Source organism: Vulpes vulpes, chromosome 12 (assembly GCF_048418805.1).
Source record: "Vulpes vulpes isolate BD-2025 chromosome 12, VulVul3, whole genome shotgun sequence".
Classification (NCBI taxonomy): domain Eukaryota; kingdom Metazoa; phylum Chordata; class Mammalia; order Carnivora; family Canidae; genus Vulpes; species Vulpes vulpes.
The window spans coordinates 111,709,450-111,737,008 of record NC_132791.1 but is presented as its reverse complement, the minus strand read 5'-3'; the positions used below and the strand labels follow the sequence as shown (position 1 = coordinate 111,737,008).

The window sequence follows — 27,559 nt, the reverse complement described above, 5'->3', positions numbered from 1 at the left end:
GTTGCTGCCTGTGTTATCCTCTAGGATTTTGATAATTTCCTGCCTCACATTTAGGTCTTTCATCCATTTTGAATTTATTTTTGTGTATGGTATAAGAAAGTGGTCCAATTTTATTCTTTTGCATATTGCTGTGCAGTTTTCCCAACATCATTTGTTGAAGAGACTGTCTTTTTTTTCATTGAATATTCTTTTACGAAACTCAACTTATAAAACCTATAAAGCTCAACACTTGGGGTGCCTGGGTGGCTCAATCAGTTAACCATTTCCAACACTTGATTTTGGCTCAGGTCAGAATCTCAAGGTCCTGAGATCTAGCCTGGCCTTGGGGTCTGAGCTGGGTGTGGAGCCTGCTTGGGATTTTCTTTCTCCCTCTGCACCTACCTCCGCTCAAATGTACACACTATCTCTCTCTCTCAAAACAAAAACAAAAACTCAACACCAAAAAACAATCCAGTTTAAAAATGGGCAGAAGACATGAATAAACATTTCTCTAAAGAGGACATACAGATGACTAACAGACACATTAAAGACACTCAACATCATTCATCATCTGGGAAATGCAAGTCAAAACTAGAGTGAAATATTACCTCACGCCAGTCAGAATGGCTAAAATTAACAACACAGGAAACAACGGATGTTGACAAGGATGTGGAGGAAGGGGAACCTTCTTGCACTGTTGGTTGGAAATGCAAACTGGTACAGACAGTCTGGAAAAGAGTATGGAGGTTCCTCAAAAAGATAAAAATAGACTACCCTGCAATCCAGCAATTGCACTAATAGGTATTTACCTAAAAGATGCAAAAGCACTGATTTAAAGGGATATACACACACCCTGATGTTTATAGCAGCATTATCAACAATAGCCAAATCATGGAAAAAAACCTAAATGCCCATCAACTGATGAATGAATAAAGAATATGTAATTAATATATATAGTGAAATATTACTCTCTATATATTCACTACATATAGTGAAATATTACTTAGCCATAAAAAGAATAAATTCTTGCCATTTGCAGTGATGTGGGTAAACTAGAGTATATTATGTGAAGCAAAATAAATCAGAGAAAGACAAAAGCCATATGATCTCACTCATATGTGGAACTCATTGTAGAAACAAAACAATGAACATAGTGGGGAAAAAAAAAGAGGCAAATCAGAAAACAGACTCTAAACTATAGAGAATAAAACTGAGAGTTTCTGGAGGGGAGGTGAATGGTAGAATGCGTGAAATGGGTGATGGGGAGTAAGAAGGACACTTGTGATGAGCACTTAGTGTTGTATGTAAGTGTTGAATCACTAAATTCTGCACCTGAAAATAATATTACACTGTATGCTAACTGGAATTTAAATAAAAACTTGAAAAAAAAAAGAATTCAAAATTGGTAGTTCCTTTATGCTGAAACCCCATTCTTCTTCATTATTTCGGTTGGCTGTCATCTTAATCATTATATCTCTGTAGGTTGTCACTTCTGTCTACCTTCATGGAAGATTTTGTTTTGTTTTCAGTTTTTAAAAATGTGACTATGATGAGCCATGACATGGATTTCTTTGGATTCATTCTGTCTAAGGTTGGCACAGCTCTTGAACTTCTGCTGATTTTGAGAAAGTTTTAGCCACTATGTCTGTTTATTTTTGTTTATTTGTTTCAAGTTTTTATTTAAATTCTAGTTAGTTAACATATAGTGTAAAATTGGTTTCAGGAGTAGAATTTAGTGATTCACCACTTACATATAACACCTAGTGCCCATCACAAGTGCCCTCCGTAATCTCCATCACCCATTAATCCATGGCCCCCCACTTCTTCTCCAGCAACCCTTAGTTTGTTCTCCCTAGTTAAGAGTCTGTTTTATGGCTTGCCTCTCTCTTTTCACCCTATGTTCATTTGTTTTGTTTCTTAAATTGCCTATATGAGTGAAATCACATGCTATTTGTCTTTCTCTGACTGACTTATTTCACTTAGCATAATACATTCTAGCTCCAACCATGTCATTGCAAATGGCAAGATACTCTTTTTGATTGATGAGTAATATTCCATTGTATATGTAAACATTGAGGTGCATGTGCCCTTTCAAATTAATATTCTTGTACCCTTTGGGTAAGCCACTATGTCTTTGAATATCGTTTTCTGTGTTACTCTCCACTTTTTTTCGTTCCGTGACTCCAAAGACAACAATATTTGTTATTGTTCCATAGGTCCCTGAGGCTCTGCTTACTTTTGTCTAGTCTATTTTTTTTCTGTTATTCACATCATATAATCGCTCTTGATTCACATTTGAGTCCACTGTTTCTTTCCTATGTTGCCTTTAATCCACTCTGAAGTCCATTCTGTGAGTTTTTTATTTCATTTATTGTTAATTTTAGTAAAATTTCTCATCTTTTTAAAGTAAAATTTAATTTATTTTTAAAGAAGTAATTCAGATATATCAAGTTCAAAACATTAGTGACACTAGCTAACATTTATTAGGTTAACATATATATTTTTTAAGATTTTATTTATTTATTCGAGAGAGAGAGAGAGAGAGAGAGAGGAGAGACAGAGACAGAGATACAGGCAGAGGAAGAAGCAGGCTCCATACAGGGAGCCTGATGTGGGACTCGATCCCGGGTCTCCAGGATCACACCCCAGGCTGAAGGCAGTGCTATACCACTGAGCCACCCGGGCTGCCCTAGGTTAACATATTTAATCAACTGTTTTATTTTTTATTTTTTTTAAAGGGTTATTGATGTATTTTAGAGAGAGAGAGAAGGCATGGGTGGGGAGGGGCAGAGGGAGAGAGAATCTTAAGCAGACTCTGTGCTGAATGCAGAGCTAACCAGGCCTCCATCTCACGACCCTGAAAGCATGACTGAAACCAAGAGTCTCACACTCAACCAACTGTGCCACCCAGGTGCCCCTAATCAACTGTATTAAATACGATATTGATACATAACTGGAATTACAGTCCTTTTTCCCCCCTCAGTCTTTTTTGATTAAAGCTTTTATTTTGATATGATTATAAATCCATATGCAACTGTAAGAAGTAATAAAGAGAGGTCCTATGTATCATCTCCCCAGTTTCCTCCCCATGGTAACATCTTGCAAAACAGCATTATATATCACAACTAGGATCTTAACATTACCTTTTTATAGTTATACTCACTACTCTCTCAATCTCCCCTCTTTCTCGACACCTACCGATCATGAATTTGTGTGTTATTTATACAATTTTGCCATTTCCAGAATGTTACATAAGTGGAATCATATAGTAGGTAACCTTTGGACATTATTTTTTTCACTCCTTGTAGTTTTCTGAATATCATCCAAATTGTTGCAAGTATTAATATTTGCCTCTTTATTACGGGGTAGTATTCCATAATATGTAAACACAATAATTTGACCATTCACACTGGAAAGGAAATCCCAGCTGTTTCCAGTTTTTGGCTGTTATGGATAAAGATGCTATAACATTTGTGCACCAGTTGTTGTATGGACATTTCTAGGATAAATACTCAGGAGTGCAATTGCTGGGTTGAGTGTTAGTTGCATGTTTAAGCGCTTTGAGAAAGAAAAAAATTTTTGCAATTTTGACATAGATGGACCTTGAGGGCATCATGCTAAGTGAGACAAATCAGAGAAAGACAAACACCACGTGACATGACTTTTATGTAGAATCTAAAAAAGCCAAGCTAATAAAAAACAGAGTAAAATGGTGGTTACCAGGGCCTAAGGGATGGAGGAATTGGGCAGACATTGTTTAAGGGTACAAACTTCCAACTAATAAATAAATCTTGGAGAGCTAATGCACAGCATAGTGATTATAGTCAGCAATTCTATTATAAACTCCAAAGTTGCTAAGAGGTTAGATTTTTTTTAAAAAGATTTTATTTATTTATTCATGGGAAACACAGAGAGGAGAGAGAGAGAGAGGGAAAGACACAGGCAGAGGGAGAAGGCTCCATGCAGGGAGCCTGACAAGGGACTCGAACCTGGGTCTTCAGGATCAGGCTCTGGGCTGAAGGTGGCGCTAAACCTCTGAGCCACCAGGGCTGCCCAAGACATTAGATTTTAATTAATCTCATCACACACACCAAAAGAATTATGTGATATGACAGAGGTGGTTGCTAATGCTATGGTGGTAATCATATCACAATTATAAATGTACCAAATTAACACATTATACACTTAAAAACTTTCACAATGTTATATGTTAGTTATATCTCAATTAAAAAAAAGAAAAGAAAATGAATTACCATTTTTACATTCCCTCCAGCAATATATGAATGATCCAGTTTTTCCACACCTGTGCCATCATTTCATCACTATATATTATTTTGGTCATTCTGATGGATGTGAAATGATATCTCATTGTGGTTTTAATTTTTATTACTTTCATTCCTGATGATATTGAACATATTTTCATGTGACCATAATACCTCCAGTGACCCACCTCTTCATATCTTTTGCCCCTTTTCTAAAAGGACTGTTTTGTTGTTGTTGTTTTTACCACAGTTTTGAGAATTTTCTTTCTTTCTTCTTTCTTTCTTTCTTTTTCTTTCTCTTTCTTTCCTTCTTTCTCTTTCTTTTTCTTCCTTCCTTCCTTCCTTCCTTCCTTCCTTCCTTCCTTCCTTCCTTCCTTCCTCCCTTCCTTCCTGTTGGGATTTATTTATTTATTTATTTATTTATTACACATAGAGAGGCAGAGAGACAGACAGAGGGAGAAGCAGGCTCTTCGCAGGGAATCTGATGTGGGACTCAGTCCCCAGGTCGGGATCGTGCCCTAAACTGAACGAAGGCAGATGCTCAACCACAAAGCCACTCAGATGTCCCTCTTTCTCTTTTTAAAAATACATTCTAGATGCATTCCAGGAAGTCCTTTGTTGGGTGTGTGGATTACAAATATTGTTTATGGTTTATATATTTTTGCTCTTATCTTTGTTATTTCTTTTTTCTGTTTTTTTTTAAAGATTTTATTTATTTATTCATGAGAGACGCAGAGAGAGAGGCAGAGACAAAGGCAGAGGGAGAAGCAGGCTTCCTGAAAGGAGCCCGATGTGAGACTTGGAGAAGCAGGCTTCCTGCAAGGAGCCTGATGTGATACTCATGATCCCTGGGATCACGTCCTGAGCCAAAGGCAGATGCTCAACTGCTGAGCCACCCAGGCATCCCTTTTTTTTTTTTCTTCTTAAGATTTTATTTATTTATTCATGAGAGACACAGAGATAGAGATAGAGACATAGGCAGAAGGAGAAGCATACTCCATTCAGAGAGCCCAATGTGGGACTTGATCCTGGTACTCTTGGATCATGCCCTGAGCTGAAGGCAGATGCTCAACCACTGAGCTACCCAGACATCTCTTTTTTTTAAAGATTTTATTTATTTATTCATGATACACACACACACACACACACACACACACACACAGGAGAGAGGCAATTTTTTTTTTTTTCTGTTTTCTTTGGACTTCTGCAACAAGGATTTGTCCATTCTCCTTATTTATTTTTTTATTCATTCATTCCATTATTCATTTATATCATGATGGACGATGGACGTTTATTTTGTATTTTATTATTTTTATTATTTTTATATATATTTTTATTTTGTATTTTAAATTATAATCCATTACTGCTTTATTTCTTTTGTTGCTCAAATTATTCAAGTTTCGGCATTGAGAACCCTTCAAATTGGCTCTTCTGTTTCTTTCTTTCTTTCTTTCTTTCTTTCTTTCTTTCTTTCTTTCTTTCTTTCTTTCTTCTTCTTTCTTTCTTTCTTTCTTTCTTTCTTTCTTCTTTCTTTCTTTCTTCTTCTTTCTTTCTTTCTTTCTTTTTTTTTTTTTAAAGATTTATTTATTTGAGAGAAGAGAGGGAGGGAGCAGAGGGAGAGAATCTCAAGCAGACTCCCAGCTGGGTGTGGAGTCCCACACAGGGCTCGATTCCATGACCCTGAGATCATGACCTGAGCCAAAATCAAGAGTCAGACACTTAACCCACTGAGCCACCCAGGTGCCCCAGCTCTTGTGTCTTTTTGATATAACCCTGTGTGTGTGTGTGTGTGTGTGTGTGTGTGTGTGTGTGTAATTCAGCACTTCTTTGCCTCTGGCACCACAAGATGCTTCAGGCTTAGCTTTCCTGCCCAAGTTCTTTTCCTAGCTTCTTTCAATTGATAACATCATGAGAAACCAACATCTGGGCATGTAGTATATTTGGTGCTTCTAGGGTATCATTGTTTCTGGGCCCTTTAAGCTGACAGAACAAGGAAATAATGTATATACACATATTTATAAATATCTCCATATGTAATAATCTGTAGCTATATTAAGTCAAACATGAATCCATACTGATGACTCCAATTCTAATCCATTACCACTTGCTTTTTCTCCTTGCTTGTTTGTAAGCTGCCAATTTTCATAGCAAGATACCTGATTCCTACCATCTGCTATTGATTTACCCAAGAGTTTAAGAAATATTGGTATTAATTTTTCTTAAAATGTTTGGTAGAATTAATCTGTAAAGACTTCTGGTCCTGGCTTTTCTTTGTTGGGAGGATTTTGAGTACTTATGTAATCTGCATATTTGTTAATAGATGTATTCAGATTTTCTACTTCTTCATGATTCAGTCTTGGTAAGTTTTATGTTTTTTGAATTTATCCATTTATTCTACATTGCAAAATTTGTTAATCTATTTTGTTCATAATAGTTCCTGATGATCTTTCTTATTTCTGGCCATCAGTTTTAAAGGCTATTATTTTATTTCTGATTCTATTTCTTTGAGTATTCCCTATCTTTTTTCCCTTAGTCTAGCTAGGGGTTTGTCAAATTTGTTTATCTTAAAAAAAAAAAACTGTTAGTTTTGTAGATTTTTTCCTATTGTTTCCCTGTTTTCTATTTCATTTATTTCTACTCCAATTTTTATTATATCCTTACTTCTGCTAACTTTGGAATTCGTTTGTTCTATTATTTGCTCTATTATTACTAGATGTATGAGGGAACAGAATATAAAGAACAATAGGTAAATTATTTGGAAGTAATGTTTCCTGAGGGATTCTTGGGGATGACACTATACCCATGTTAGTGGCAGCGACCATGTATATAGATTGTGTTCTGTTAATTCTTTTCTATGCAACAAAACATTACAAAATTTAGTATCTTAAAACAGCAATCATTGATTTGGTCTCAAGTCTGGAATTTGTGCCAGATATGGTGAGAAAGGCTCATCTCTTCTTCACTGGTATTCTCCGGGGCAGCCTGAAGTTAGATGGCTCAGTCATATGGCTGGTAAGCCCATACTCATGGTTGTCTCTGAGAACTTACCTGCCCAGGGCCCAGGGCTTAACATCTCTTCATGTGGGCCTCTCCCCACATGGTCCATGGCTGTCTACCCTTCCTCAGAGAACCATGAGTAGTTCCAAGAGTAAATGCCTTCGAAAGCCAGGGTGAGATTGCATTGCCTACAGTGATCCAGCCTGCGAAGTCATCTAGCATCTTCCAAATTCAGAGGGGAGAGGAATGAATGGATGTACTACCTCTTGATGCGAAAGTGTTATCATTTCTTTTCAGGAAGGACATTTGGAATGCATAATGCTGTTGTGGTCATCTTTGGAAAAATACAGTCTGCCCCAATATGTTAGAATTTAGTGAACCTTTGTTGAAAGGTTTGGGGGAGAAAAAGAGAGAGAAGCTGAGAGAGAGAGAGAGAGAGAGAGAGAGAGAGAAAGAGAGAATGAAAGAAAATGATCTAAGTTTAAAGAATGCTACTCAAACTTTGGGTAATCCTTATCTCAAAGTGAACTCCCCTTAATTAAAGAGTGGTAAAACCAGTTCTTGAACATCTGACTCCTAGGCTTACACATTTCTACAACATTCTGGGCAAACATTACCTTGTCATAGCTTCTCTAAGTCTGTGCTCCCCCATTTTAATATTTTCAGATATTTACCCTATTACATAGCAGAACTTTTAGCAATCATTAAAATGGGAAGTGGATATAAACTTGGCAATAAATAAAATAAAATAAGTAACAAACTATTTTGAAAGAAATGTTATTTTATTCAATTCTACTACTGCCAGTGAGGGTGACACAATTATATGTTTTACATATTTTCACATTATTTAAAAAAAATTTTATTTATTTATTTGACAGAGAGAGAAAAGAGAGAGAGAGAGAGGGAGAGAAGACAAGCAGGGGGAGCGGCAAAGGGAGAGGGACAAGCAGACTCCCGACAACATGAAGCTTGATCCCAGGACCACAAGAGCCAAAGGCAGACCCTTAACCAATTGAGCCACCCATGTGCCCCAGATTTTCACATTATTGAAACAACAACATTATTGAAATCATATATCACTTGCATTTTCATTACCTGAATGCCACCACTGCTGCTGTGCAAGCCCTTCATTCTATGGGATTCCTTAGGCCTCCTGATCACGTGGTTCACAATTTCCTTTGCACGTTCTACCTTCAGGAGTACTGGTGAACTTCTTCCTCAGAAGCTCCATGCCATAGATGACCAATAATAAGAATTCTTAGTCACTCTTGTAGCATGTCTTTCTCTGCCAATTATCCTGCCTACATAATGCTTTTGTTTCCTGTCCCTTTGCCATATTCATTAAAAAACAAAAAAATCAGTCTGTGCCCTATTTGCATTGCAGGGAGCCTGGGAGAATGATAACCTTATGGAGTCGTCCTCCTTTTGTGAAGTATTGTTTTCACTTTCGTTAATACTCAGTAATTCTCTAGTCTGCTTCCCTTAAATTTCAAGTGAATCTGTAATATTATAAATAATATTATTAATACACCAAGTCTCCTAAATCTAAAAATGAAACCTAAAGATCAAAATGCCTAAAAGGAGAAAACAATCAGGAGGAACAAATTGTCTCCTTTCCCCACTGGATGAAAAAAAACCAATGTTCTGACTTGACACATTTATTATGAAGAACAGAGAGTGTCTAGGATTTTCAGATCTTGAATATTGAGTTGAACCAATATTTTGTAGTTGATTTTTGGGACATATAAGAGGTATAAGGATTTTCAGATCTTGAATATTGAGCTGAACAAATATTTTATAGCTAATTTTTGGGACATACAAGAGGTATAAGGACTTTATATGTTCTTAAAGTTCTTATAGTCTAGTTATGCATGTGACACATTCAATAACTATGTAAGACAGGATAGCTTTAGTGCCATTGTGAAAGTTATAATAGATCAATGTGATGAAGAATCCATGCTGACCAGGTCAGATATGAAGATGGAAGAGTAGAGTTTGAAAGAGTAAAGGATGCTCATCGGATAGACAGGAATAACATGGTTAGGGCCAAAGTTGAGAAGGGACTGGAATGGCATAGGTACAGTCTTCTTCTGTGATTTATCCTACTTCAACAAAGCAGCCATTTGAAGAGATAGAGGGATGCTTTAGCACAGGACCATAGCTTGTTTTTTTTGCACTGCCTCCCATTCTATGTTTGGCTCTCCCTCTATTCCACCTATGCTTAAAACTTACTCTGTGGGAATAATGAATTTATCTGAGCTCCTTTTGGCCTTCCCACAGATATATTAGTAACAAAGGAGATTAACTCTGAATTTTGGCTGAGTGCTGCATCTTCTTTCTCTCATTTCTCTCATCATTTCTTTCTCTCTCTCTTCCTTTCGTCTTTCCTGTGTGTGTGTGTGTGTGTGTGTGTGTGTGTATTTTTTCCCTTCCAGATATGCCAGTTTCAGACCTTGCCTTTATGGCAGACCAAGCACTATTTAAAGGTAAGGAAATTCTTACATCAAAGAGGACTGCCCTTGGTTAAAGGTCTAACATGACATCAAGAACCTCTGATGTAATTGTGAGTTCATAAGTACCAAAGGCTAGATTCAATTTTCTCTAAGGTATTTTGGTATAATTGAAATGTACAGTCTCAGAAGCCATACAGATGTGAGTTGAAATCCTGGCTTCAACTATTATTGGTTCTGTGACCTTGGAAAAATTATGTCACCTCCTTCAGTTTCAGTTTCCTTATCTGTATAATGTGATCTATAACAATGTCTTAAAATATAATTCTAAGGAGGAATAATATAAAGTAACAGGCACAGTGCCTTGTACATGCATATGCTCCAAATGATTATGGTTATCATTCCAATTCTAACACTTTTCAGTTTGTTCCCTTTACAATACCTCTACCATCATTCTGTAAAATGCCTCTTCTTCTCCAATGATAACACTCAAGTTAGATACCATTTCTCTCATGTCTAGGATGTTATAATGAGCTATTAACGGGTCATTCTACCATTTGTCTCTTTTCCTCTCTCTTCTCACTTATCCCACGTTTTAGCATTTAAGAATGTGACTGCTTCTTCTTCCTATAGAAGAACAGGAGAAATAAAGAACTGGCGTATAATCCAAACTCTTTAGTTTGACATTTGAGGCCCTTTTCAGTCCATAGAGTAGTTCCAGGTCATTTACACACTTTTTTGAACACAGCATGGCTCCACCCACTTATACAGAAAGGTGCTCTAACTAAAGCCTTGACTTACTGTTACCCTGGAGTCTAGAAATATAGATATATTTTGTGGTTGCTTCCTCTGTGTTCAACGAAGATGTCAAAACCCTGCCGATTCTTCAGAGATACTTTGAACCTTAGCTCTATCCTTGGCCTGCTTGGTAAGAAACAGGAACATTTATTTTGCACTAGGCATTTAACATTATTATATCATTTAGCCCTCATAAAATCCTACAAAGTAGTTATTTTTAACCTTATTATTAATAGAAGACATTGAGACCCCAAGTATTATAAAATTTGCACAAGAGTCTCCATCTACTGACTGATGGGGTCAAGATTAGAATATACATAGGTCTAACTGACTTCAAAATCCACCTTATTTCTACTACTTCATTATATTCCATCTTGAGTGTGAGAATAAAGATAATGACACTTTCTAAGTGACCCTGAGCAAGTCACTTTTCTCTTTGTAGTTGTATTTTATCATTTTAAAAATGTGATTTGCTCTCTTAAGTTAGGTGATACATAAGTTTGATTTATTGTTTGCTCATTACATTTCTTTTATCGGTATTCTTCAACATGTGCTTTATACTTAACCAGATTATTGCATATAAAATGAAAATAAATCATTTACTAAAACAAACGAGGGTATGAACAGCACTTCACATACCTCTGAGCCATGGAACTTAGATCTTGAAGCTACTCTTTGGTGACAGTGTTTCCATTTGATAGATGAGTTTGTGACTGAGACCTTGAGAAATGCCACTTGGCCAAAGGGAAGGGGAAGAGTTGTTGGCTGAGCTGAAGCTCAGTTGCAATGACTCTCACTGGAATGATTTCCCTCTCCCCATTTTGCTGTGGGACCGGTTGCTTTCTTGGCAGGCAAATCAAGAGTCCCAGCGCAGGTCAGGGGGGTGGGCTGCCTGCCGGGGACTCCCGCGGGCCTCGGCTCAGAAGTCTTTGCAGAGCCCGCTTGACCTCCTTGTTGCGCAGAGTGTAGATGAAAGGGTTGAGCATGGGAGTGACGATTGTGTAGAAGACCGCAGGGACCCCCGCTCCTGCCCCCCCGGAGCGAGGCTGCAGGTAGATGCAGACAGGTGGCACATAGTACAGCAGCACCACGGTGAGGTGAGAGGTGCAGGTGGAGAAGGCCCTCCGCCGGCCCCGGGCGGTGCGGATCCTCAGCACCGCTGCCACGATGAAGACATAGGATACGACGATGAGGATCAAGCAACCTGCGGCCACCACGCCAATGTTGGCAAGCATGACAAGCTCATTAACGGTGGTGTCGGCGCAGGCCAGCTTCAGCACCGGGGGGATGTCGCAGAAGAAGTAGGCAATGTGGTGAGGACCGCAGTAGGGCAGGTGGAAGGTGAGGGAGGTGTGGATCGCGGAGTGCACAGCACCTACGGCCCAGGTGGTGCCAGCCAGCCCCACACACATCCGGCTGTTCATGGCCACTGGGTAGCGCAGGGGTTGGCAGATAGCTAGGTAGCGGTCGTAGGCCATGACCGTGTATAGGAAGCACTCAGTGCTGGCCAGGAGATGGAAGCAGTAAAGCTGTAGAGCACAGCCCTCCAAGGAGATCACCTTCCCATCCACGGTCAGGAGGCCTGCCATGACCTTGGGCACCGTCACTGTAGACAAACAGGCATCTAGGAAGGAGAGGTGCCCCAGGAAGTGGTACATAGGGGAGCAGAGGTGAGGATCAGAGCCCACAGTCAGGAGGATGAGGAGATTCCCAGTCAAGGTGATGCTGTAGGTGAGGAGGAAGAGGAGGAAGAAGAGGCTAGGTTGTTCAGCCGTGTACATCAGCCCCTCCAGGAAGAAGTGGCTCACCACAGTCTGGTTGGGGTCCTCCGCCTCCATGGCCATCTGCTCACACCCAGAGAGGTTAGTTATCCCCTTTGCAGCAAAACTGACATAAACAAACATAATAAACAGTCATTCCTCTTTGCTGAAATGTCATTGGTCACTGGGCTATGCCAGCCAGCTTGGTCTTGCCCCATAAATGGGAGAAAGATATACAGATTCATTTCACTCTTTGACCTCTTCTAGTGTTTTCTTACTGCTGTTTCAAAAATAAATCTTTCAATAGGAGGGATCCACAATCTTTCTAGAAGCACATAAAGTCCTATAACAATTGTTTGGAGAAATGCATTCCCTAAATAACAGCAATAGAACTATGGATTGGGAGTCTTACTCTCAGGGACCATCTCTTTTTTGCAAATATTCCAGAATTGTGATGCCTCCAATCTCCTAATTTACTCTGCCATACGCAGATATGAATCAGCAGGCTTTTATTGCCATGTACCACCAGGGAATTGTATCCCATCTTCTGGGGAGACTTGCCCAGAGTTTGGGTACTGTTTAGTCAGCTGGGAACCCAGCAGTTCCATCCTTCCCTCACCCAGAGGGAATTCTTTGGAATTAGCAACTACCCATAACCATCTCTCCGGTGTATGACAATGAAGCCTTAGAGAATTGACTGAATAATTACAAGGACAAATTGTTAAGTACATTTCTTGCTCTTCCTGTAAATCTTTGTTTCAACCTTTTGGGAGATGTTTTCCTGTGCTTTGATTGTTGAGGTGGAATTGAAATCTAAGAATTTTCTTTGATTCTTTCCATCCTTTACCTCCTAAATCTAATTAGATGTTGCATTATATGAAAATTTTCCTTAAACTCCTAATTTCTAGGGGCCTCTGGATGGCTCAGTTGGTTAAGTATCCACATTCAGTTTAGGTCATGGTTGCAGGGTCCTGGGATCAAGCCTCACTTCTGGCTCCCTGCTCAGTGTGGAGTCTGCCCCTCCCTCTGTGCTCTCTCTCTCTCTCTCAATCTCTTTCAAATAAATAAATAAATAAATACATAAATAAATAAATAAACTAAAACCAAACAAACACCTCCTGATTTCTATTGTATCTTCAATTCCCATGGACCTAACCCTGCACTTGCATATTTTATACGTACCTTTTCACAATGGTTTTATGTTCCATCTCTCTCTCTCTCTCCCTGAATGTATCAGATGGTTCTGTATTCAGCTTCTTTGTCAATCTTCTTATAGCAACACTGTTTAACTTATCTCTGTTCTTTATGGTTCTCCACTGCCTAAGGCATAAATTGCATTCTTGTCTGATATTCAGAATTATCTATACATTGTTTCAATTATTATCACAAAATCTTTATCTCCTGCAACCCCCTAAAGAAATCTCTCTTATCTAGGGATGGCTTTGCCTCATCTTCTCCGCAATTTGCCATAATCTCTCCCTGATCTCATCACTGCATTCCATTATTGAACATGAATGAAATTCATTTAATCTTTCACAAATCTACTCTCTATAGTTAAGTTTGAACATTAATTCCTCCATAAGTCCTTTATTCATTTCTAATACCTACGGTCTTCATGATAATTATGAACCAATACCTAAGCAGGTAGGTCTCGACTACTTTAGTGTTCCATGTGCATATGTCATGTCTTCTCAAGAGGAACACAGGGAAAATATCTTGTGCCTTCTCTAGTTTCCCAAGAACATTTTGGGAAACAGTAGAAATATTTAGGAGCCAAGTTTATTTCAATTTTTATAAACTTAAGTTTAAATCCCTGGTCAGGTACTTATTAGCTGAAGGAGAGGGATCATGGTGCTTTGTTTCTCTGTTCCTCCATTTGTCAAATAAAAAAGGAGACTATTGGAACATCTGGGTGGCTCAGTGGTTGAGTGTCTGCCTTTGGCTCAAGGCGTGATCCCAGGGTCCAGGGACCGAATCCCTCATTGGGCTCCCCACAGGGAGCTTGCTTCTCCCTTTGCCTATGTCTCTGTCTCTCTCTGTGTGTCTTTCATGAATAAATAAATAAAATCTTTTAAAAAATGGGGTTATCATCATCTGTGGTAATTATTATTTTACTTAGAATGCAGCAGGACACATAACATATGGCCTTATATTTCTTCACATGCACTAATTTATTCAGTGCAATAATATTTCCCATGATGCTTCTAACAAAAAATGATATAGCATCTGTTTGGACAAATTCAGTAATGGAGTAATTAATCCTACTTCACAAGAAAGTTCATTTCAATTCTGGGTGAATCAATATACCATAATGTCCTTTATATCAGTGTATCCCTGATAGCTCAGTGAATTTAGTTTAGAATTTCTCTCTTCACACCCACTTGAATGGATGTGATATAAAGAAAAAAAGACAAATGGTAACAAGTATTATTGAATGTAGAGAAACTGAAATCTGTATACATTGCTGGAGAAAATGTAAAGTGGTCTAGTCACTTTGGAAAACAGTTTGGCAGTTACTGAAAAAGTTAAACATGAATTTACCTAAAGATTTGGCATTTCCATTTTTAGGAATCTACACAGGGGAAATGAAAACTTATGTCCTTATCAATGTGAATGATTATAGAAGAATTACTTGTAATAGCCAAAGCCTTGGAAACAATCATGTTTGTTGTTCAATGACTGATGAATAGATTGAAAAAAAGAGTATATTCAAACAATGAAATATAATTCAGCAATAAAAAGGAACAAAATACTAATGTAGTTTATAAAATGGTTAGACCTCAAAAAGAGTGTGCTAGGGGTGGTTCAGCTCAGTCAGATGAGTGTCTGACTCTTGATTTTGTCTCAGGTCATAACCTCAGGGTTCTGAGATCAAGCCCTGCATCAGGCTCTGTGCTGGGCAGGGATCCTGCTTAAGATTCTTTCTCTCCCTCCCTCTCCTTCTCTCTCCCTTTCTCTGTTCCTCCCTCGCCTCTCTCCCTTTCACTAAAAAAACAAAACAAATAAAAACCAGTGTTCTAAGTGAGAGAAGCATGACACAAAAGGTCACATATTAGATGCTTCCATTTTGATGACACATCCTGTGAAGACAAGTCTATAAAGGAAAAAAAATAGATTAGTGGGTGGCTGGGACCCAGCTGAGACAGAGAATGACTACAAATGGTTAGAAAGTTCTTCCTGAAGTGATGGAAATGTTCTAAAATTGAATTGTGGTAATAGTTGTGCAACTTTATAAATTTACTAGCCATCATTGAATTGTGTACTTAGGTTAATTTAATGGTTGCAACATATATTTTAGTAAGCTGTTGAAAAAAAGAAATATTTTTTAAAAAGGAAAAATTTGTTGAGTCAGAAAACATGATTTAAATAAATGGAGAGACACTGTTTGCTCAAGGAGGAGTATCATAAAAATATTTACATTCTTTCTAATTTTTAAAACTTTATTTTGAAATGTTAAATTTGCAGAAAAGTTTAAAAAACTGGATGACATGGGAATAAAAGGCACAGCATAGGGAATATAGTCAGTGTTTATAGTGTTTATGGTGACAGATGGTAGCTATACTTGTGAGCATAGAATAACAGATCAACTCCTTGAATCACTATGTCGTACACCTGAAACTAATGTAACATATTGTATCAGCTATACTCAAATAAAAAAATAAAAAAAAATAGAATAGAGCTCTCTTATACTTTGAGCCAATGTCCCCTAATGTTAACAATTTATGAGCTGTAGTAAAATTATAAAAATCAGGAAATTGCTAGTCTTATACTATAAACTCAACCTCAGGTTATACTGAAATGTCATCAGTTTTCCCCCGGTTTCCTTTTTCTACTCCAGGACCCAGCACAGGATCTTTATCTTCTCAAGTCTTCTCCAATACAGTCCTTATTCTTTCATTGTAGTTGATGAGCTTTACCGTTTTGATGAGTACTTGCCAATTATTCTATACAATGTCTCTCACTTTGGGTATGTATGTTGCTTTCTCCTGAGTAGTTTGAGCCTATGCATTTTTGGCAATCATACCACAGAAATGATGTTGTATATTTTCAGGGCACTATTTCAGGGTATAAGTGACATCAATATGTCTCATTATTGGTAATGTGAAATGTCTTGGGGTGGAGGGAGATACTTTGAGACTATGCTTAAATTCCATTTCTTGTCAATTTTTCACTCACTGATTTCAGAATATATTTATGTATTTTTCCTGAAAATATGATTATTTGTGGTTTGTCTAATGGTGATTAAAAAACCCTCCTTTGATCTTTTACAATATTATTTGGAATTTCTGTAAAGAAAAACTGTTTATTCTTCCCCACTTATTTATTTATTTAATTATTTATATTGGTAGGGACTCATGGATATATATTTGGTTACGAGATTAACTATAACCCAATACAGTAATTACTTATTTTGTTATTCAAATTGTAGTTGCTTTGGTTATTTGGAGATTCTTTACTTTGCCGCCTGTGTCTTCTTGACATGCTCCATCTTTTTCATATACTTCCTTATTTTCTGGCACAACAGATGTTTCAGGATCCTTTTGCACAAAAAGAAAGAGAGAGAGAGAAGAAAGAAAGAAAAAGAAAAAGAAAAAAGAAAGCACAAACATTGGCAAGAATGGTAGAAAAATTGGAATCCTCATGCATTGTTGGTGGGAATGTAAATTGATGCAGCTACTATGGAAAATAGTTTGCAATTTCCTCAAAATTGAGAGGAAAACATATAGAGAAAAAAATATAGAGAGTTACCATATGACACAATGATTCCATTTCTAGTTATATACCTGAGAGAACTGAAACATGGTCTCATGAAAACTTACATACAAATATTCTTGGCAGCACTTCTCATAATAGCTGAAACATAGCCCCAATTCAAAAGTCCATTGACTGGGCAGGTTCTCTTACATCAACTGCCTAAGAGTCTCGCCGTTAGAAGCAACAATCCCTCCTCTTCTCTGCCATCTACCCGGCAGCTGCCAAGCAGCAACCATGCGTGAGTGTATCTCGATCCACGCTGGCCAGGCAGGTGTCCGGATCAGCAATACCAGCTGGAGTTCTATTGCCTGGAACACGGCATTCAGCCTGATGGCCAGATGCCAAGTGACAAGACCACTGGGAGAGGAGATGACTCCTTCAACACCTTCTTCAGTGAGACCGGCGCTGGCAAGCATACGCCCAGAGCAGTGTTTGTAGACCTGAAGCCCACAGTCATTGATGAAGTTCGCACTGGCACCTACTGCCAGTGCTTCCACCCTGAGCAGCTCATCACAGGCAAGGAAGATGCTGCCAATAACTATGTCCGAGGGCACTACACCATTGGCAAGGAGATCATTGACCTTGTCTTGGACCGAATTTGGAAACTGGCTGATCTGTGCATGGGTCTTCAGGGCTTCTTGGTTTTCCACAGCTTTGGAGGGGGAACTGGTTCTGGCTTCACCTCTCTGCTGATGGAACGTCTCTCTGTCGATTATGGCAAAAAGTCCAAACTAGAGTTCTCCATCTACCCTGCCCCCCCCCCCCAGGTGTCCACAGCTGTAGTAGAGCCCTACAACTCCATCCTCACCACCCACACAACCCTGGAGCACTCTGATTGTGCCTTCACGGTAGACAACGAGGCAATCTATGACATCTGTCGTAGAAACCTCGATATTGAGCCCCAACCTACACTAATCTAAACAGGTTGATAGGTCAAATTGTGTCCTCCATCACTGCTTCCCTCAGATTTGATGGAGCCCTGAATGTGGATCTGACGGAGTTCCAGACCAACCTGGTGCCCTATCCCCGCATTCACTTCCCTCTGGCCACATAAGCCCCTGTCATCTCTGCTGAGAAAGCCTACCATGAACAGCTTTCTGTAGCAGAGATCACCAATGCATGCTTTGAGCCAGCCGACCAGATGGTGAAATGTGACCCTCGCCATGGTAAATACGTGGCTTGCTGTCTGTTGTACTGTGGCAATGTGGTTCCCAAAGATGTCAATGCTGCCATTGCTACCATTCAGACCAAGCGTACCACCCAGTTTGTGGACTGGTGCCCCACTGGCTTCAAAGTAGGCATTAATTACCAGCCTCCCACTGTGGTACCCGATGGAGACCTGGCCAAAGTACAGTGAGCTGTGTGCATGTTGAGCAACACCACAGCCATTGCTGAGGCCTGGGCTCACCTGCACCACAAGTTTGACCTGATGTATGCCAATCGTGCCTTTGTTCACTGGTATGTGGGTGAGAGCATGGAGGAAGGAGAGTTTTCTGAGGCCCGTGAGGACATGGCTGCCCTGGAGAAGGATTATGAGGAGGTTGGTGTGAATTCTGTTGAAGTAGAGGGTGAAGAAGAAGAAGAGGAATACTAAAGTAAAAAATGTCACAAAGGTGCTGCTTTTACAGGGAAGCTTATTCTGTTTTGAACATCGAAAAGTTGTGCTCTGATCAGTTAATTTGTATGTAGCAGTATATACTCTCATATACAATTACTGACCTATGCTTTAAAACACAACGCTTTTTCAAAAAACAAACAAAAAACAAAACAACAACAACAACAACAACAACAACAACAAAAAACACAACGCTTTGTTACAGACCCAAGCTGTCCATTTCTCTGATGGGTTTGAATAAAGTATTCCCTGTCTTAAAAAAAAAGTCCATTGACTGGTAAATGGATAAACAAAACATGAAATATGTAGAGTATGTAATACTATTCAGTATAAAAAGGAATGAAGTACTGGTATGCTTCATATGTGGATAGTAACTATTGTTAAAATAATGAGCCCCCAAAAAGAGTCTGACTGTGAATGTGAATGGACCTCAAAAGCATGTTAACTAAAAGGAAGTCAGACACAAAAGATCACATATTCTATCATGACATGTATGTGAAATGAACAGGCAGAAAGTAGATTTAGTGGAAACTCAAGGCTGCAGGTGGGAACAGGGACTCATCACAAATAGGAATAAAGTAATAGAAACGCTGTAAAATTAGAATGCACAGCTTGTGTAGACTTAAAAAAAATTGAATTGTATGCCTAAAATGAGTAAATTTCACTCAATAATCTCTTTTTAAAAAAGAAGAACACGACATGAAATCTTCTGAATGAGATGGCATCCCATGTAACAAAGGGATTATAGCTGATGCTCCCCAAGGCACTCAGATGCAGTGAATGAGTATCTGTTCTGGAAAGAAATAGACTTGTGTTCAAATCCATGCAAGCAGAGTAGCTTGTTGTGAAGTCTCTTGAAGTTTTTGAAACTTAGTTTCCTCAAATGTAAATTGATAAAAAAAAATACTTAAGCTGTAAGATTTTACAAGGTTTCTAGGTGTGCTATAGCAACTGCTGAATAATTTGCTCACTAATGGGTCACTATTTATAATTCTGCATCTAATATTCTATGACTTCATGCCCATCTTTGAATTAGCTCTACTATGTACCTTTCTATTTTCTCTAAAAACACTTTGGTTAATAATGTAAACACTCACACTTGATATATTTTCATTTCTACTAATTGGTCACACTTAGTATCTCACACTCCTCTCAATATTTCCATATGATGCTTTTGCACTGACCGTTCTTGATTCTCCACTTAAACAGTGGAGATTGCACCATCTGAAGCACAATCGACACTTTTCAAGGCAGCCGAGGTCCGTCTCTGTCAACTGAACCTAGCATTTTCCTTCCGTGTGAATAGCCAATTCCTCTTGTTAGTGCTTTATACTGCATCTGGATCTATGTGTATCTCCTGAGGGGCCTAGCAATATATGTCTTTTATATTTTAGATACTTGATAAAGATAGTTTAGCAACGCCTAACAGATGCTATGCTTACAGCAGTGATACAAGAAGAGATTCAGGGAAAAAGGTGAGCTTTATAATGAGCCCACAGTCATTAGCATGAGAGCTTCTCAATCACAGTGACACTGGATGTGCTGCTCAAGAGGAAGGATTCACCTGCTTGTAGTTGTACCATTCATCCCCATGACCATCTTTTCACTTGGAGTAGCTGGTTACTTGCTCCTCTTTTTACCTACCTGTGTCCAAATTTTGCATTTTAACATTTGTTTTTTTAAACAGGTCACCTCCAAGTGCCATTTCCTTCATGGGACATGTAAAAACATATAACTCTGCAGGTCCTTAAAAGTCAGAGAACTTTATTATTGGCTGCTTCCTGTCTGTATGAATCCCTCAGTAGAGAAATTGCTCATTGCATTCCACACACAGAGTATAGCCAGGTGGAGAAAGGACTAACGTCCTGAGTAAATGCATTATCTCCAAGAGAGCCTGGAAAATCCAACTTCTACTGAAGGTGGGGCAAAACTTGATTTCTTCCAGACTTTTACTATCCTGCCTTTTTATTGTTATTGTTAGAGAGAGTGTATGTGTCCATGTGAGAGAGAGCAGAGTGGGCGTGAAGGGGCAGAGGGAGAAAAAGAATCTCAAGCAGGCTCCAAGCCCAGGGCAGAGTTTGACCCCGAGATAATGACCTGAGCTGAAATCCAGGAGTTCGAAGCTTAACCAACTGAGCCACCTACGCACCCCTCTCTTGCTTTTTAAAAGGTTTTTAGACTGCAGATGTGATGGGCTAAGGCCTTATTTCTCAGAGGCATGGGAAGGTTTATTAAACTTGTATAAACTATTGCTTGGAGTCTGCATTTTATTACATTGGGAGAAACATAATGATCCCAATTTTTATACAATCAGAATGAGCTCTTTGTAGCCCGAGCTGTACAGACTCTCCCAAAGCTTGGGATTGTGTGTTCACTGGATGATCAGAGAGTCAATTCCCGTGGTTCATGGTATGCTCTTCTATGGATTTTGTCTCTTCAGGTTTTCAGAAATTGTCTTTCTGCACACCCCTTGCCAGTCTCTTCAATGATCAAGCCCAATACAAAGTTCTCTTTGAATTTTTATTTTCATTTCAGTCTAACTAGCCTAATGTCTCTCCATCTATATCTGAATCTTAATTTTTACAACATTTACCGTTATTCTTTTATTTCATCCTCACTGGATGATGGGAATAGTCGCTTACAAGGTTTCCTCAATCGCCACCTCTCCTCTTGAATGAGTCACTCCACCCCGCATGTCACTGTCAGATCAAATCCCAGCCAGGGGTATCTCACTGCTCCCCCTTGAAATGTGAACCACTACACCCCCACATGCTTCCTTGCTGTGCTCCATAATGTTTTCACTTCACAATTCAAGACTATCTAAAATCTGACTATTGTTTCTTTATTCTTTTTTCCTCCACCCTTCCTCTATTCAGTAGACTTCTCTATTCAGGTAGATTTCCTCACGTTTCCTAATCACAATTTCCTCCTGTTCTCCTCACTCTGCTCTAGTCCACCTCGAAGAAATCGACTCTCATTTTCATCTGAGAATATCTCCAAAGCTCCTTAGACCTTCACATGTGCATGTGAATCCCCTGAGAATCTTCAGATACAGAACCTAATTCAGCAGGTGTAGAGTTGGGCCCAGGACTCTGCCTTTCTGACTCCTCCCCTGTGATGCCTATGTGGCTAGTCCATGGGTTGGTTGCACTTTGAGAAGCAAGAATCTATACCACTATTGGAGCTTAAGATCGAGCTTTTCTCCTCCATAAGGTTTTCCTACTCTGTCTAAGAGTGTCCTGGCTCCTCTGTGAACTCCAGGTGCAATGACAGTGTATTGTGTTGGGGATCCTATTCTCAAACTGGCTTAGTGGACTACTTCAACCTTCTCTGTACATGCATCAGAGCCCTCTAGGAAGAAGTGCTGTGCTATGGATTTCTGTGCTTTCTGTGAGCATCTTTGAGAGAGTATAGCACAAGGAGCCTGAACTTTGGAGTTACATGGATTTGAGTTTACATCCTATCATCATCACTTACTGGCCAGATGGCTCAGTTTCTCACCTCATGTTCAGTATGTCAACTCCACTTCTCTAAAATACTTATACATAACGAGTATTCTGTTAACAGTAGCCATTAACTGTGGGACATGTGACATAGCACAACATCCTCACTTTTACTGGACCAACCCACCAATTTCTCCATGACCCTTTCCGTATGAGAATATACTACTTCACAGAAAAGCCCATTACACTGTTGGACAGTTCATATATATTAGAATATTCTTTACATGCAGTTTAAATTAAGATACCTCACTTCCATCAGTTAGCTCTACCCTGACCCTTTGAATGCAATGAAATAATCAAATTATGCAGTAAGCAGAAACAGAAACAAAGTTTTGATAAAATTGTCCATACTATATTTTGTTACTTCTGGCATATAAATGAAGACTGAAAAAAATCAGGCCAGTGGCCGTCAGTCTTTGATACTTTTTTTATGATTCTTCTTTTCCTATCTCTCTCTCAAGAACATTTCCTACATACTTAAAAATATTTCATGGTAACAGTGGTAATGGGACAATTACAGAGCTTTTGAATATCAAAACAGAAGGTAGCTTAGAGATTGTATGTTGCTTAACTTTATTTTAAAACTAAATGATGAAGAAAATGAGTTCTAGAAAGGTTAAGTGAAATGGGTAAATTGAAATGTTCTCTAGGAATTTAAAAGTAAGCACAATCAGATTTCTTGTGGAATATTAAATTAAAAAAATTGCTACATAAGTGATTTTAACAGATATATACAAACACAACCTAGAGTGACTATTAGATCATTACAGCAAAACATATAAATCAAGACATTTCTAAATAATATAATATATACTACACCATAATACAGAAAATATAAATTATAAAATATTTATAAGTCCACCTAAATAATTATAAGTTGGATATAATCCAAACATGAATAGAAAAGATGGGAGAGTAGTCCTACTGGGTATTTCAAAATATTTTTAAAGTGCAGGTATTCAAAAAGTTTGTGCTAAGAGACATATTAATGGAATCTGCATTTTGTCTGTGTGTGTGTGTACGCATACATATATATACATAAAAGATATGAGTATATATATATATAAACTCATATAAACTCATATAAAAGATATGAGTATATATATATAAAACACATACATATATATAAAGGATATTGTGAAATAAGATCAAATAATTATAAGAATCTAGTATATTTAAAAGGTAGCATATTAAGGATGTGTGTATGTGTGACAAATATTTAATAAGTGTCATGTGACAATTAGCTAGTCATTTGGGAATGAAAGCTAACACAATTTTCTAATTTGCATCTTTCTCTAATATAAAACCCTACGTGGATAAATTACTTAAACTTTAAAATATGAAGCCAGAGAGTTTCTTGAATTTTAAAATATGAGCCAAATTTAGAAGGAAGCCAAAGCATACTGAATATTCAAACTCTAAGCAGTGGTATGTTCTGAGTTTCCATTTTTAACGCTGGAGAAACATTCAGGCCAGTACTTTCCCTCCACTTTATTTATTCCCATTCCCAAGCCTAGATAACCTCAAAACAAACTTGAAAAGAAAACACCCTCCTAAGAGGTGAAGTTCCATAGAAAACATTACTCCCCGTGGTTCCTTCTAGTGAAGAGTTCAAACTCTAGACTCAGACTTAGGTTCATCCATCAGCTCTGCTGTGGCTGTAACTGGTTGGAGGCTACAGTAAAATTTGTTGTGTTATGGTTTTAGATGTCTTTTTTTTAAATTGAAGAAACATATATTTCTCTGTTAAAAGTCAAACAACAAATGGAATTTTTGATGTAAGCCTTCAGTTTTGTGGATGATGTGTCATCGGCCTTAACGGGAAGAGAAGTCATTATGTTTGCTTTCATCCAACTTCTAGATGGTCTGTTTTGGCCCAGAGGCTTATTCAATTCAGCCTCCTCTTGGGCTGTGGGATGTTGAGGTGCCCATGACACCGAGTTTGTTCATGTGCCAAGTAGAGTTTGTAACTGCTTTTTCCTAGCCCCAGGGCTTCTCCTCCTAAAATAGGTAACTAGACTTTTCTAGAACAATTCTCTTAGGACTATCCTTAGGGGATTTTTGTTTTTCCCTTCACACAAAAACTTCCATCTATTCTTTTCTTCTGAGTAGATTTTTCAAGACCTTCAAACCATAATGCCCGCTTTACAAAATCTAGATCCAAAGCCCTTTCTTTGTCCCCTTTTCCTGAACTACTACAGTACTTATTGTACATCTCTGCCCCCTTTTCCTGAACTGTACCAGTTGTTTCTTGCTCATTATATTCTCATAAATTTTATTTCTATGCTCAGATACAAATGCACTTCCTTCTCATAAGACTATAAACTCATTTGAAACAGACAACAATGTCACATTTTGTAAGTTACACTGAATACATTTCTGTTGAGTTGAACTGGCTTGCCTCCTCGCGCAAAGTTAGGTGTGCAAGCTTGCATCCCTGCTCTTACAGCAGACAGCAAGAAAAGCCACTGACCATATACATTTCATCTCTGAGAGTTTCTGCTCCATAGTTCTTATTCATTATCATAGTTTTTTTTTTTTTTTTAACAATTGGAATTGGTTTTAGAGACTATAGGGATCCTTTCTGGGTTGCACTCTCTCACATACATTCAAAACAATGAAACCATGTCTTGCAACCTGTATCCCATAGCCTAGGAATGAAGGGCTTCCACTACATACTAGCAATATTGTCACAAGGAAAACCAACAGGACTGGCTTCAGATCATCATCTCGCAACCAGGTCTATGCCCCATGCCATCCTGCTCCTCATTCATGCTCAACAGTTGTGGGAAAATGCCAGAATGCGGTAGCACATACATTCTCACACCACCTCATATGATCTGTTTCACTGCTGTCCATGGAAACACCAGGGGATCTGGTCTATGTGTGTAGAGAGATAAGCTTATCCTTGACATACTTCCCTCAGTTTTACCAAAGTGCACAACCCATGAAGGCTAGAACTGGTGAGGTAGTGATGCAGTGCACACAAATGGCTCCCTCACGGTGTGGTGGAATTGCCTCCTCAAGTTCAAGTTCATCAACCATTTTTGTTAAAGTAGAAGGCTGAAAACAGGAAATATGAACAAAACACTCTATCCCTTGGCTTCAGTTTCCCACAGTTACATGGGAATAATAATAATACCTACCTCATATAATTGATGTCAATGTCAATCTTCATGTTTTGCATGAAGGTTATTTATAACATGTAAAAAGCAACATGGCAATCAGCTCAAGGATTAGAAGCAATAATAACATGTAGATTGATGCCAGAGAGAAAAACAGACTTTTTATGTGTATGTTTACTTATCTTGGATATTTTCTGCAAGCTTCCATCCTTGCTAAGTTGCTTTGCTTGATTCTCATTAGATTTGAAGGAAGAAATATGAAAAAAATTGTTTTGAAAGCAGGAAATAATCCAGAATATCTATCTCTGCCCCTAGGAGTCTTCTAGCGTCTGCATGGATCCTTCTTTCCTTACTGTATTAAATCTCCCCAGTTATTTGTATCCCATTTTGTGTCCTAAATTTTAGTGTCTTCTGCATGTCTGCAATACATGAGTCAGTGAGGCTGCACATCTTTGCGGCCTCCCAGCCTCCACAGTGCTGCTTTCATCTCTTTGTTGCGGAGTGTGTAGATGATGGGGTTAAGCAAGGGAGTGATGACAGTGTAGAAGACAGCAACCACTCCATCCAGAGGTTCCTGAGAGCCAGGACGGAGGTAAATGAAGGTGCAGGGCACATAGTAAACAATGACAACGGTCAGGTGGGCAGCACAGGTGGAGAAGGCATTGCGACGCCCATCAACTGACTGGATTCGCAGAATGGCAGCCACTATATAACCATAGGAAGTAAGGATAAGCATAAAGCAGGTGAGGGCCAGAAACCCAATATCTACAAAGGTGACCAGCTCATTGATGGTGGTGTCAGCACAGGCTAGACGCAGCATGGCAGGAATGTCACAGAAGAAGTAGTCTACTCGGTTTGGGCCACAGAAAGGCAGGCGGAATATGAAGCTGGTTTGGAAAAGTGAGTGGAGGGTGCCTCCCAGCCAGGTACCCAAAGCCAGGAAGTTACAGACGTTACGGGTCATAATAGTCGCATAATGTAAAGGCTTACAAATGGCCAGGAAACGATCATAAGCCATAAGTGTGTAAAGGAAGCATTCAGTACAGCCCAGGAAATGGAAAGAAAAAAGTTGGATTACACAGCCTCCGAAGGAGATAACCCTGCTATCCTGGAGAAAGCCAGCTAGCATCTTGGGGACAATGGCAGAAGAAATGGTCATGTCCAAGAAGGAGAGGTGACACAGGAACCAGTACATGGGGCGGTGGAGCCGGGTGTCCACCAAGACGGTGAGGATGATGAGCCCATTGCCAGAGACAGTGAGGGCATAGATGACAAGGAACGCCAGGAAGAGTGGCACCCCCAGCTGTGGAGGGTGGTGCAGGCCCACCAAAATGAAATGGGACACAGAAGTCTGGTTTCCACTGTGCATTTCCTTGCTCTTCACATCTGCCAGAAGAAGTAGCAGAAGGGAAAGCTCAAGGCCCTTTAAACTCTCTAGGCATAGAACATATATTCTGTGTCATTCTCAAACATGGACAGAAGAGTCTCAGAAAGAGAGATCATGCTCTAGCTCTCGTCCTTAATCATTCTGCTACCCTCACAACCCAACCACCCCTCATCCCCACCCACCTGCCCAACCCTTGATTTTGGGATTCTGCTTGATTCCAGGAAGAAATTGTTTTGTCCAAGATTAAAACCTATGGAACAGGTTATGTGTATGTAATTCAGGGCACTGAAAGAAAGACCATATACAGAGGTATTCACGTCAGAAAGAAGCACAATCATATAAAACCTAAATCAATCCATGAAAAAATAGCCATTTCATTGTTTTCCTTCACTTTGATTGCTAATCGATATAGCAGAAAGATAAGTAACAACTTATTCATTTTTTTAACATGAAAGTTGGAATTATATTTCCTAATGTAGATGTGCCCAATAAAAATCAGCATAAATTTTTAAACATGCATTATTTGGGCTACACATGGAATGAAGTTGTAAGTAGAAATTACCATTTTCATGAAGTGCATCTCAAAATCACACATGCCATTTTAAATCTTTCAAGATAGTGAAGCAATGCAAAATCACATTCACAAGACACCTATTGTCATCTTTTCTCTCTGCTTCTTGATAAATGCAGTCTGTCAGTCCATCCATCTATCCATCCATCCGTCCATCCATTCACTAAGGAAGAATGTATTATATCTGAAGAGCATGCCCTCAGAGGTCAGACCAGAATTAAAAATCCTAGCTCTTCCACTTATACTCATATATTGGTAAACTTGGAAATGCCATTTCCCCTTTCCTTGCTTAATTCTATAAGTGGGAACATTCATTGTGCTCATTTCATGGGATTGTTGTAAGGATTAAATAAAATC

General features: G+C 38.8%; 2 protein-coding genes and 1 pseudogene across 2 annotated transcripts; 1 reads left to right on the top strand and 2 right to left on the bottom strand.

The window, feature by feature from the left end:
* Positions 1-11,361: 11,361 nt before the first annotated feature.
* OR10S1 (olfactory receptor family 10 subfamily S member 1) lies at positions 11,362-12,351 on the bottom strand. The gene has a single exon (XM_025998855.2). It carries the CDS (start codon positions 12,328-12,330, stop codon positions 11,362-11,364), a length of 969 nt encoding a protein of 322 aa, XP_025854640.2. The 5' UTR covers positions 12,331-12,351.
* Positions 12,352-17,217: 4,866 nt separating this feature from the next.
* LOC112920206 (tubulin alpha-1A chain-like) lies at positions 17,218-18,681 on the top strand (annotated as a pseudogene).
* A 6,996-nt stretch (positions 18,682-25,677) lies between these two features.
* Positions 25,678-26,667, bottom strand: OR10G6 (olfactory receptor family 10 subfamily G member 6). The gene has a single exon (XM_025998854.1). It carries the CDS (start codon positions 26,611-26,613, stop codon positions 25,678-25,680), a length of 936 nt encoding a protein of 311 aa, XP_025854639.1. The 5' UTR covers positions 26,614-26,667.
* Between the last annotated feature and the right edge of the window lie 892 nt (positions 26,668-27,559).

Bases quoted from the DNA above. Each gene is read 5' to 3' on its own strand.
- OR10S1 (XM_025998855.2), bottom strand. From the start codon at position 12,330: ATGGCCATGGAGGCGGAGGACCCCAACCAGACTGTGGTGAGCCACTTC.
- OR10G6 (XM_025998854.1), bottom strand. From the start codon at position 26,613: ATGCACAGTGGAAACCAGACTTCTGTGTCCCATTTCATTTTGGTGGGC.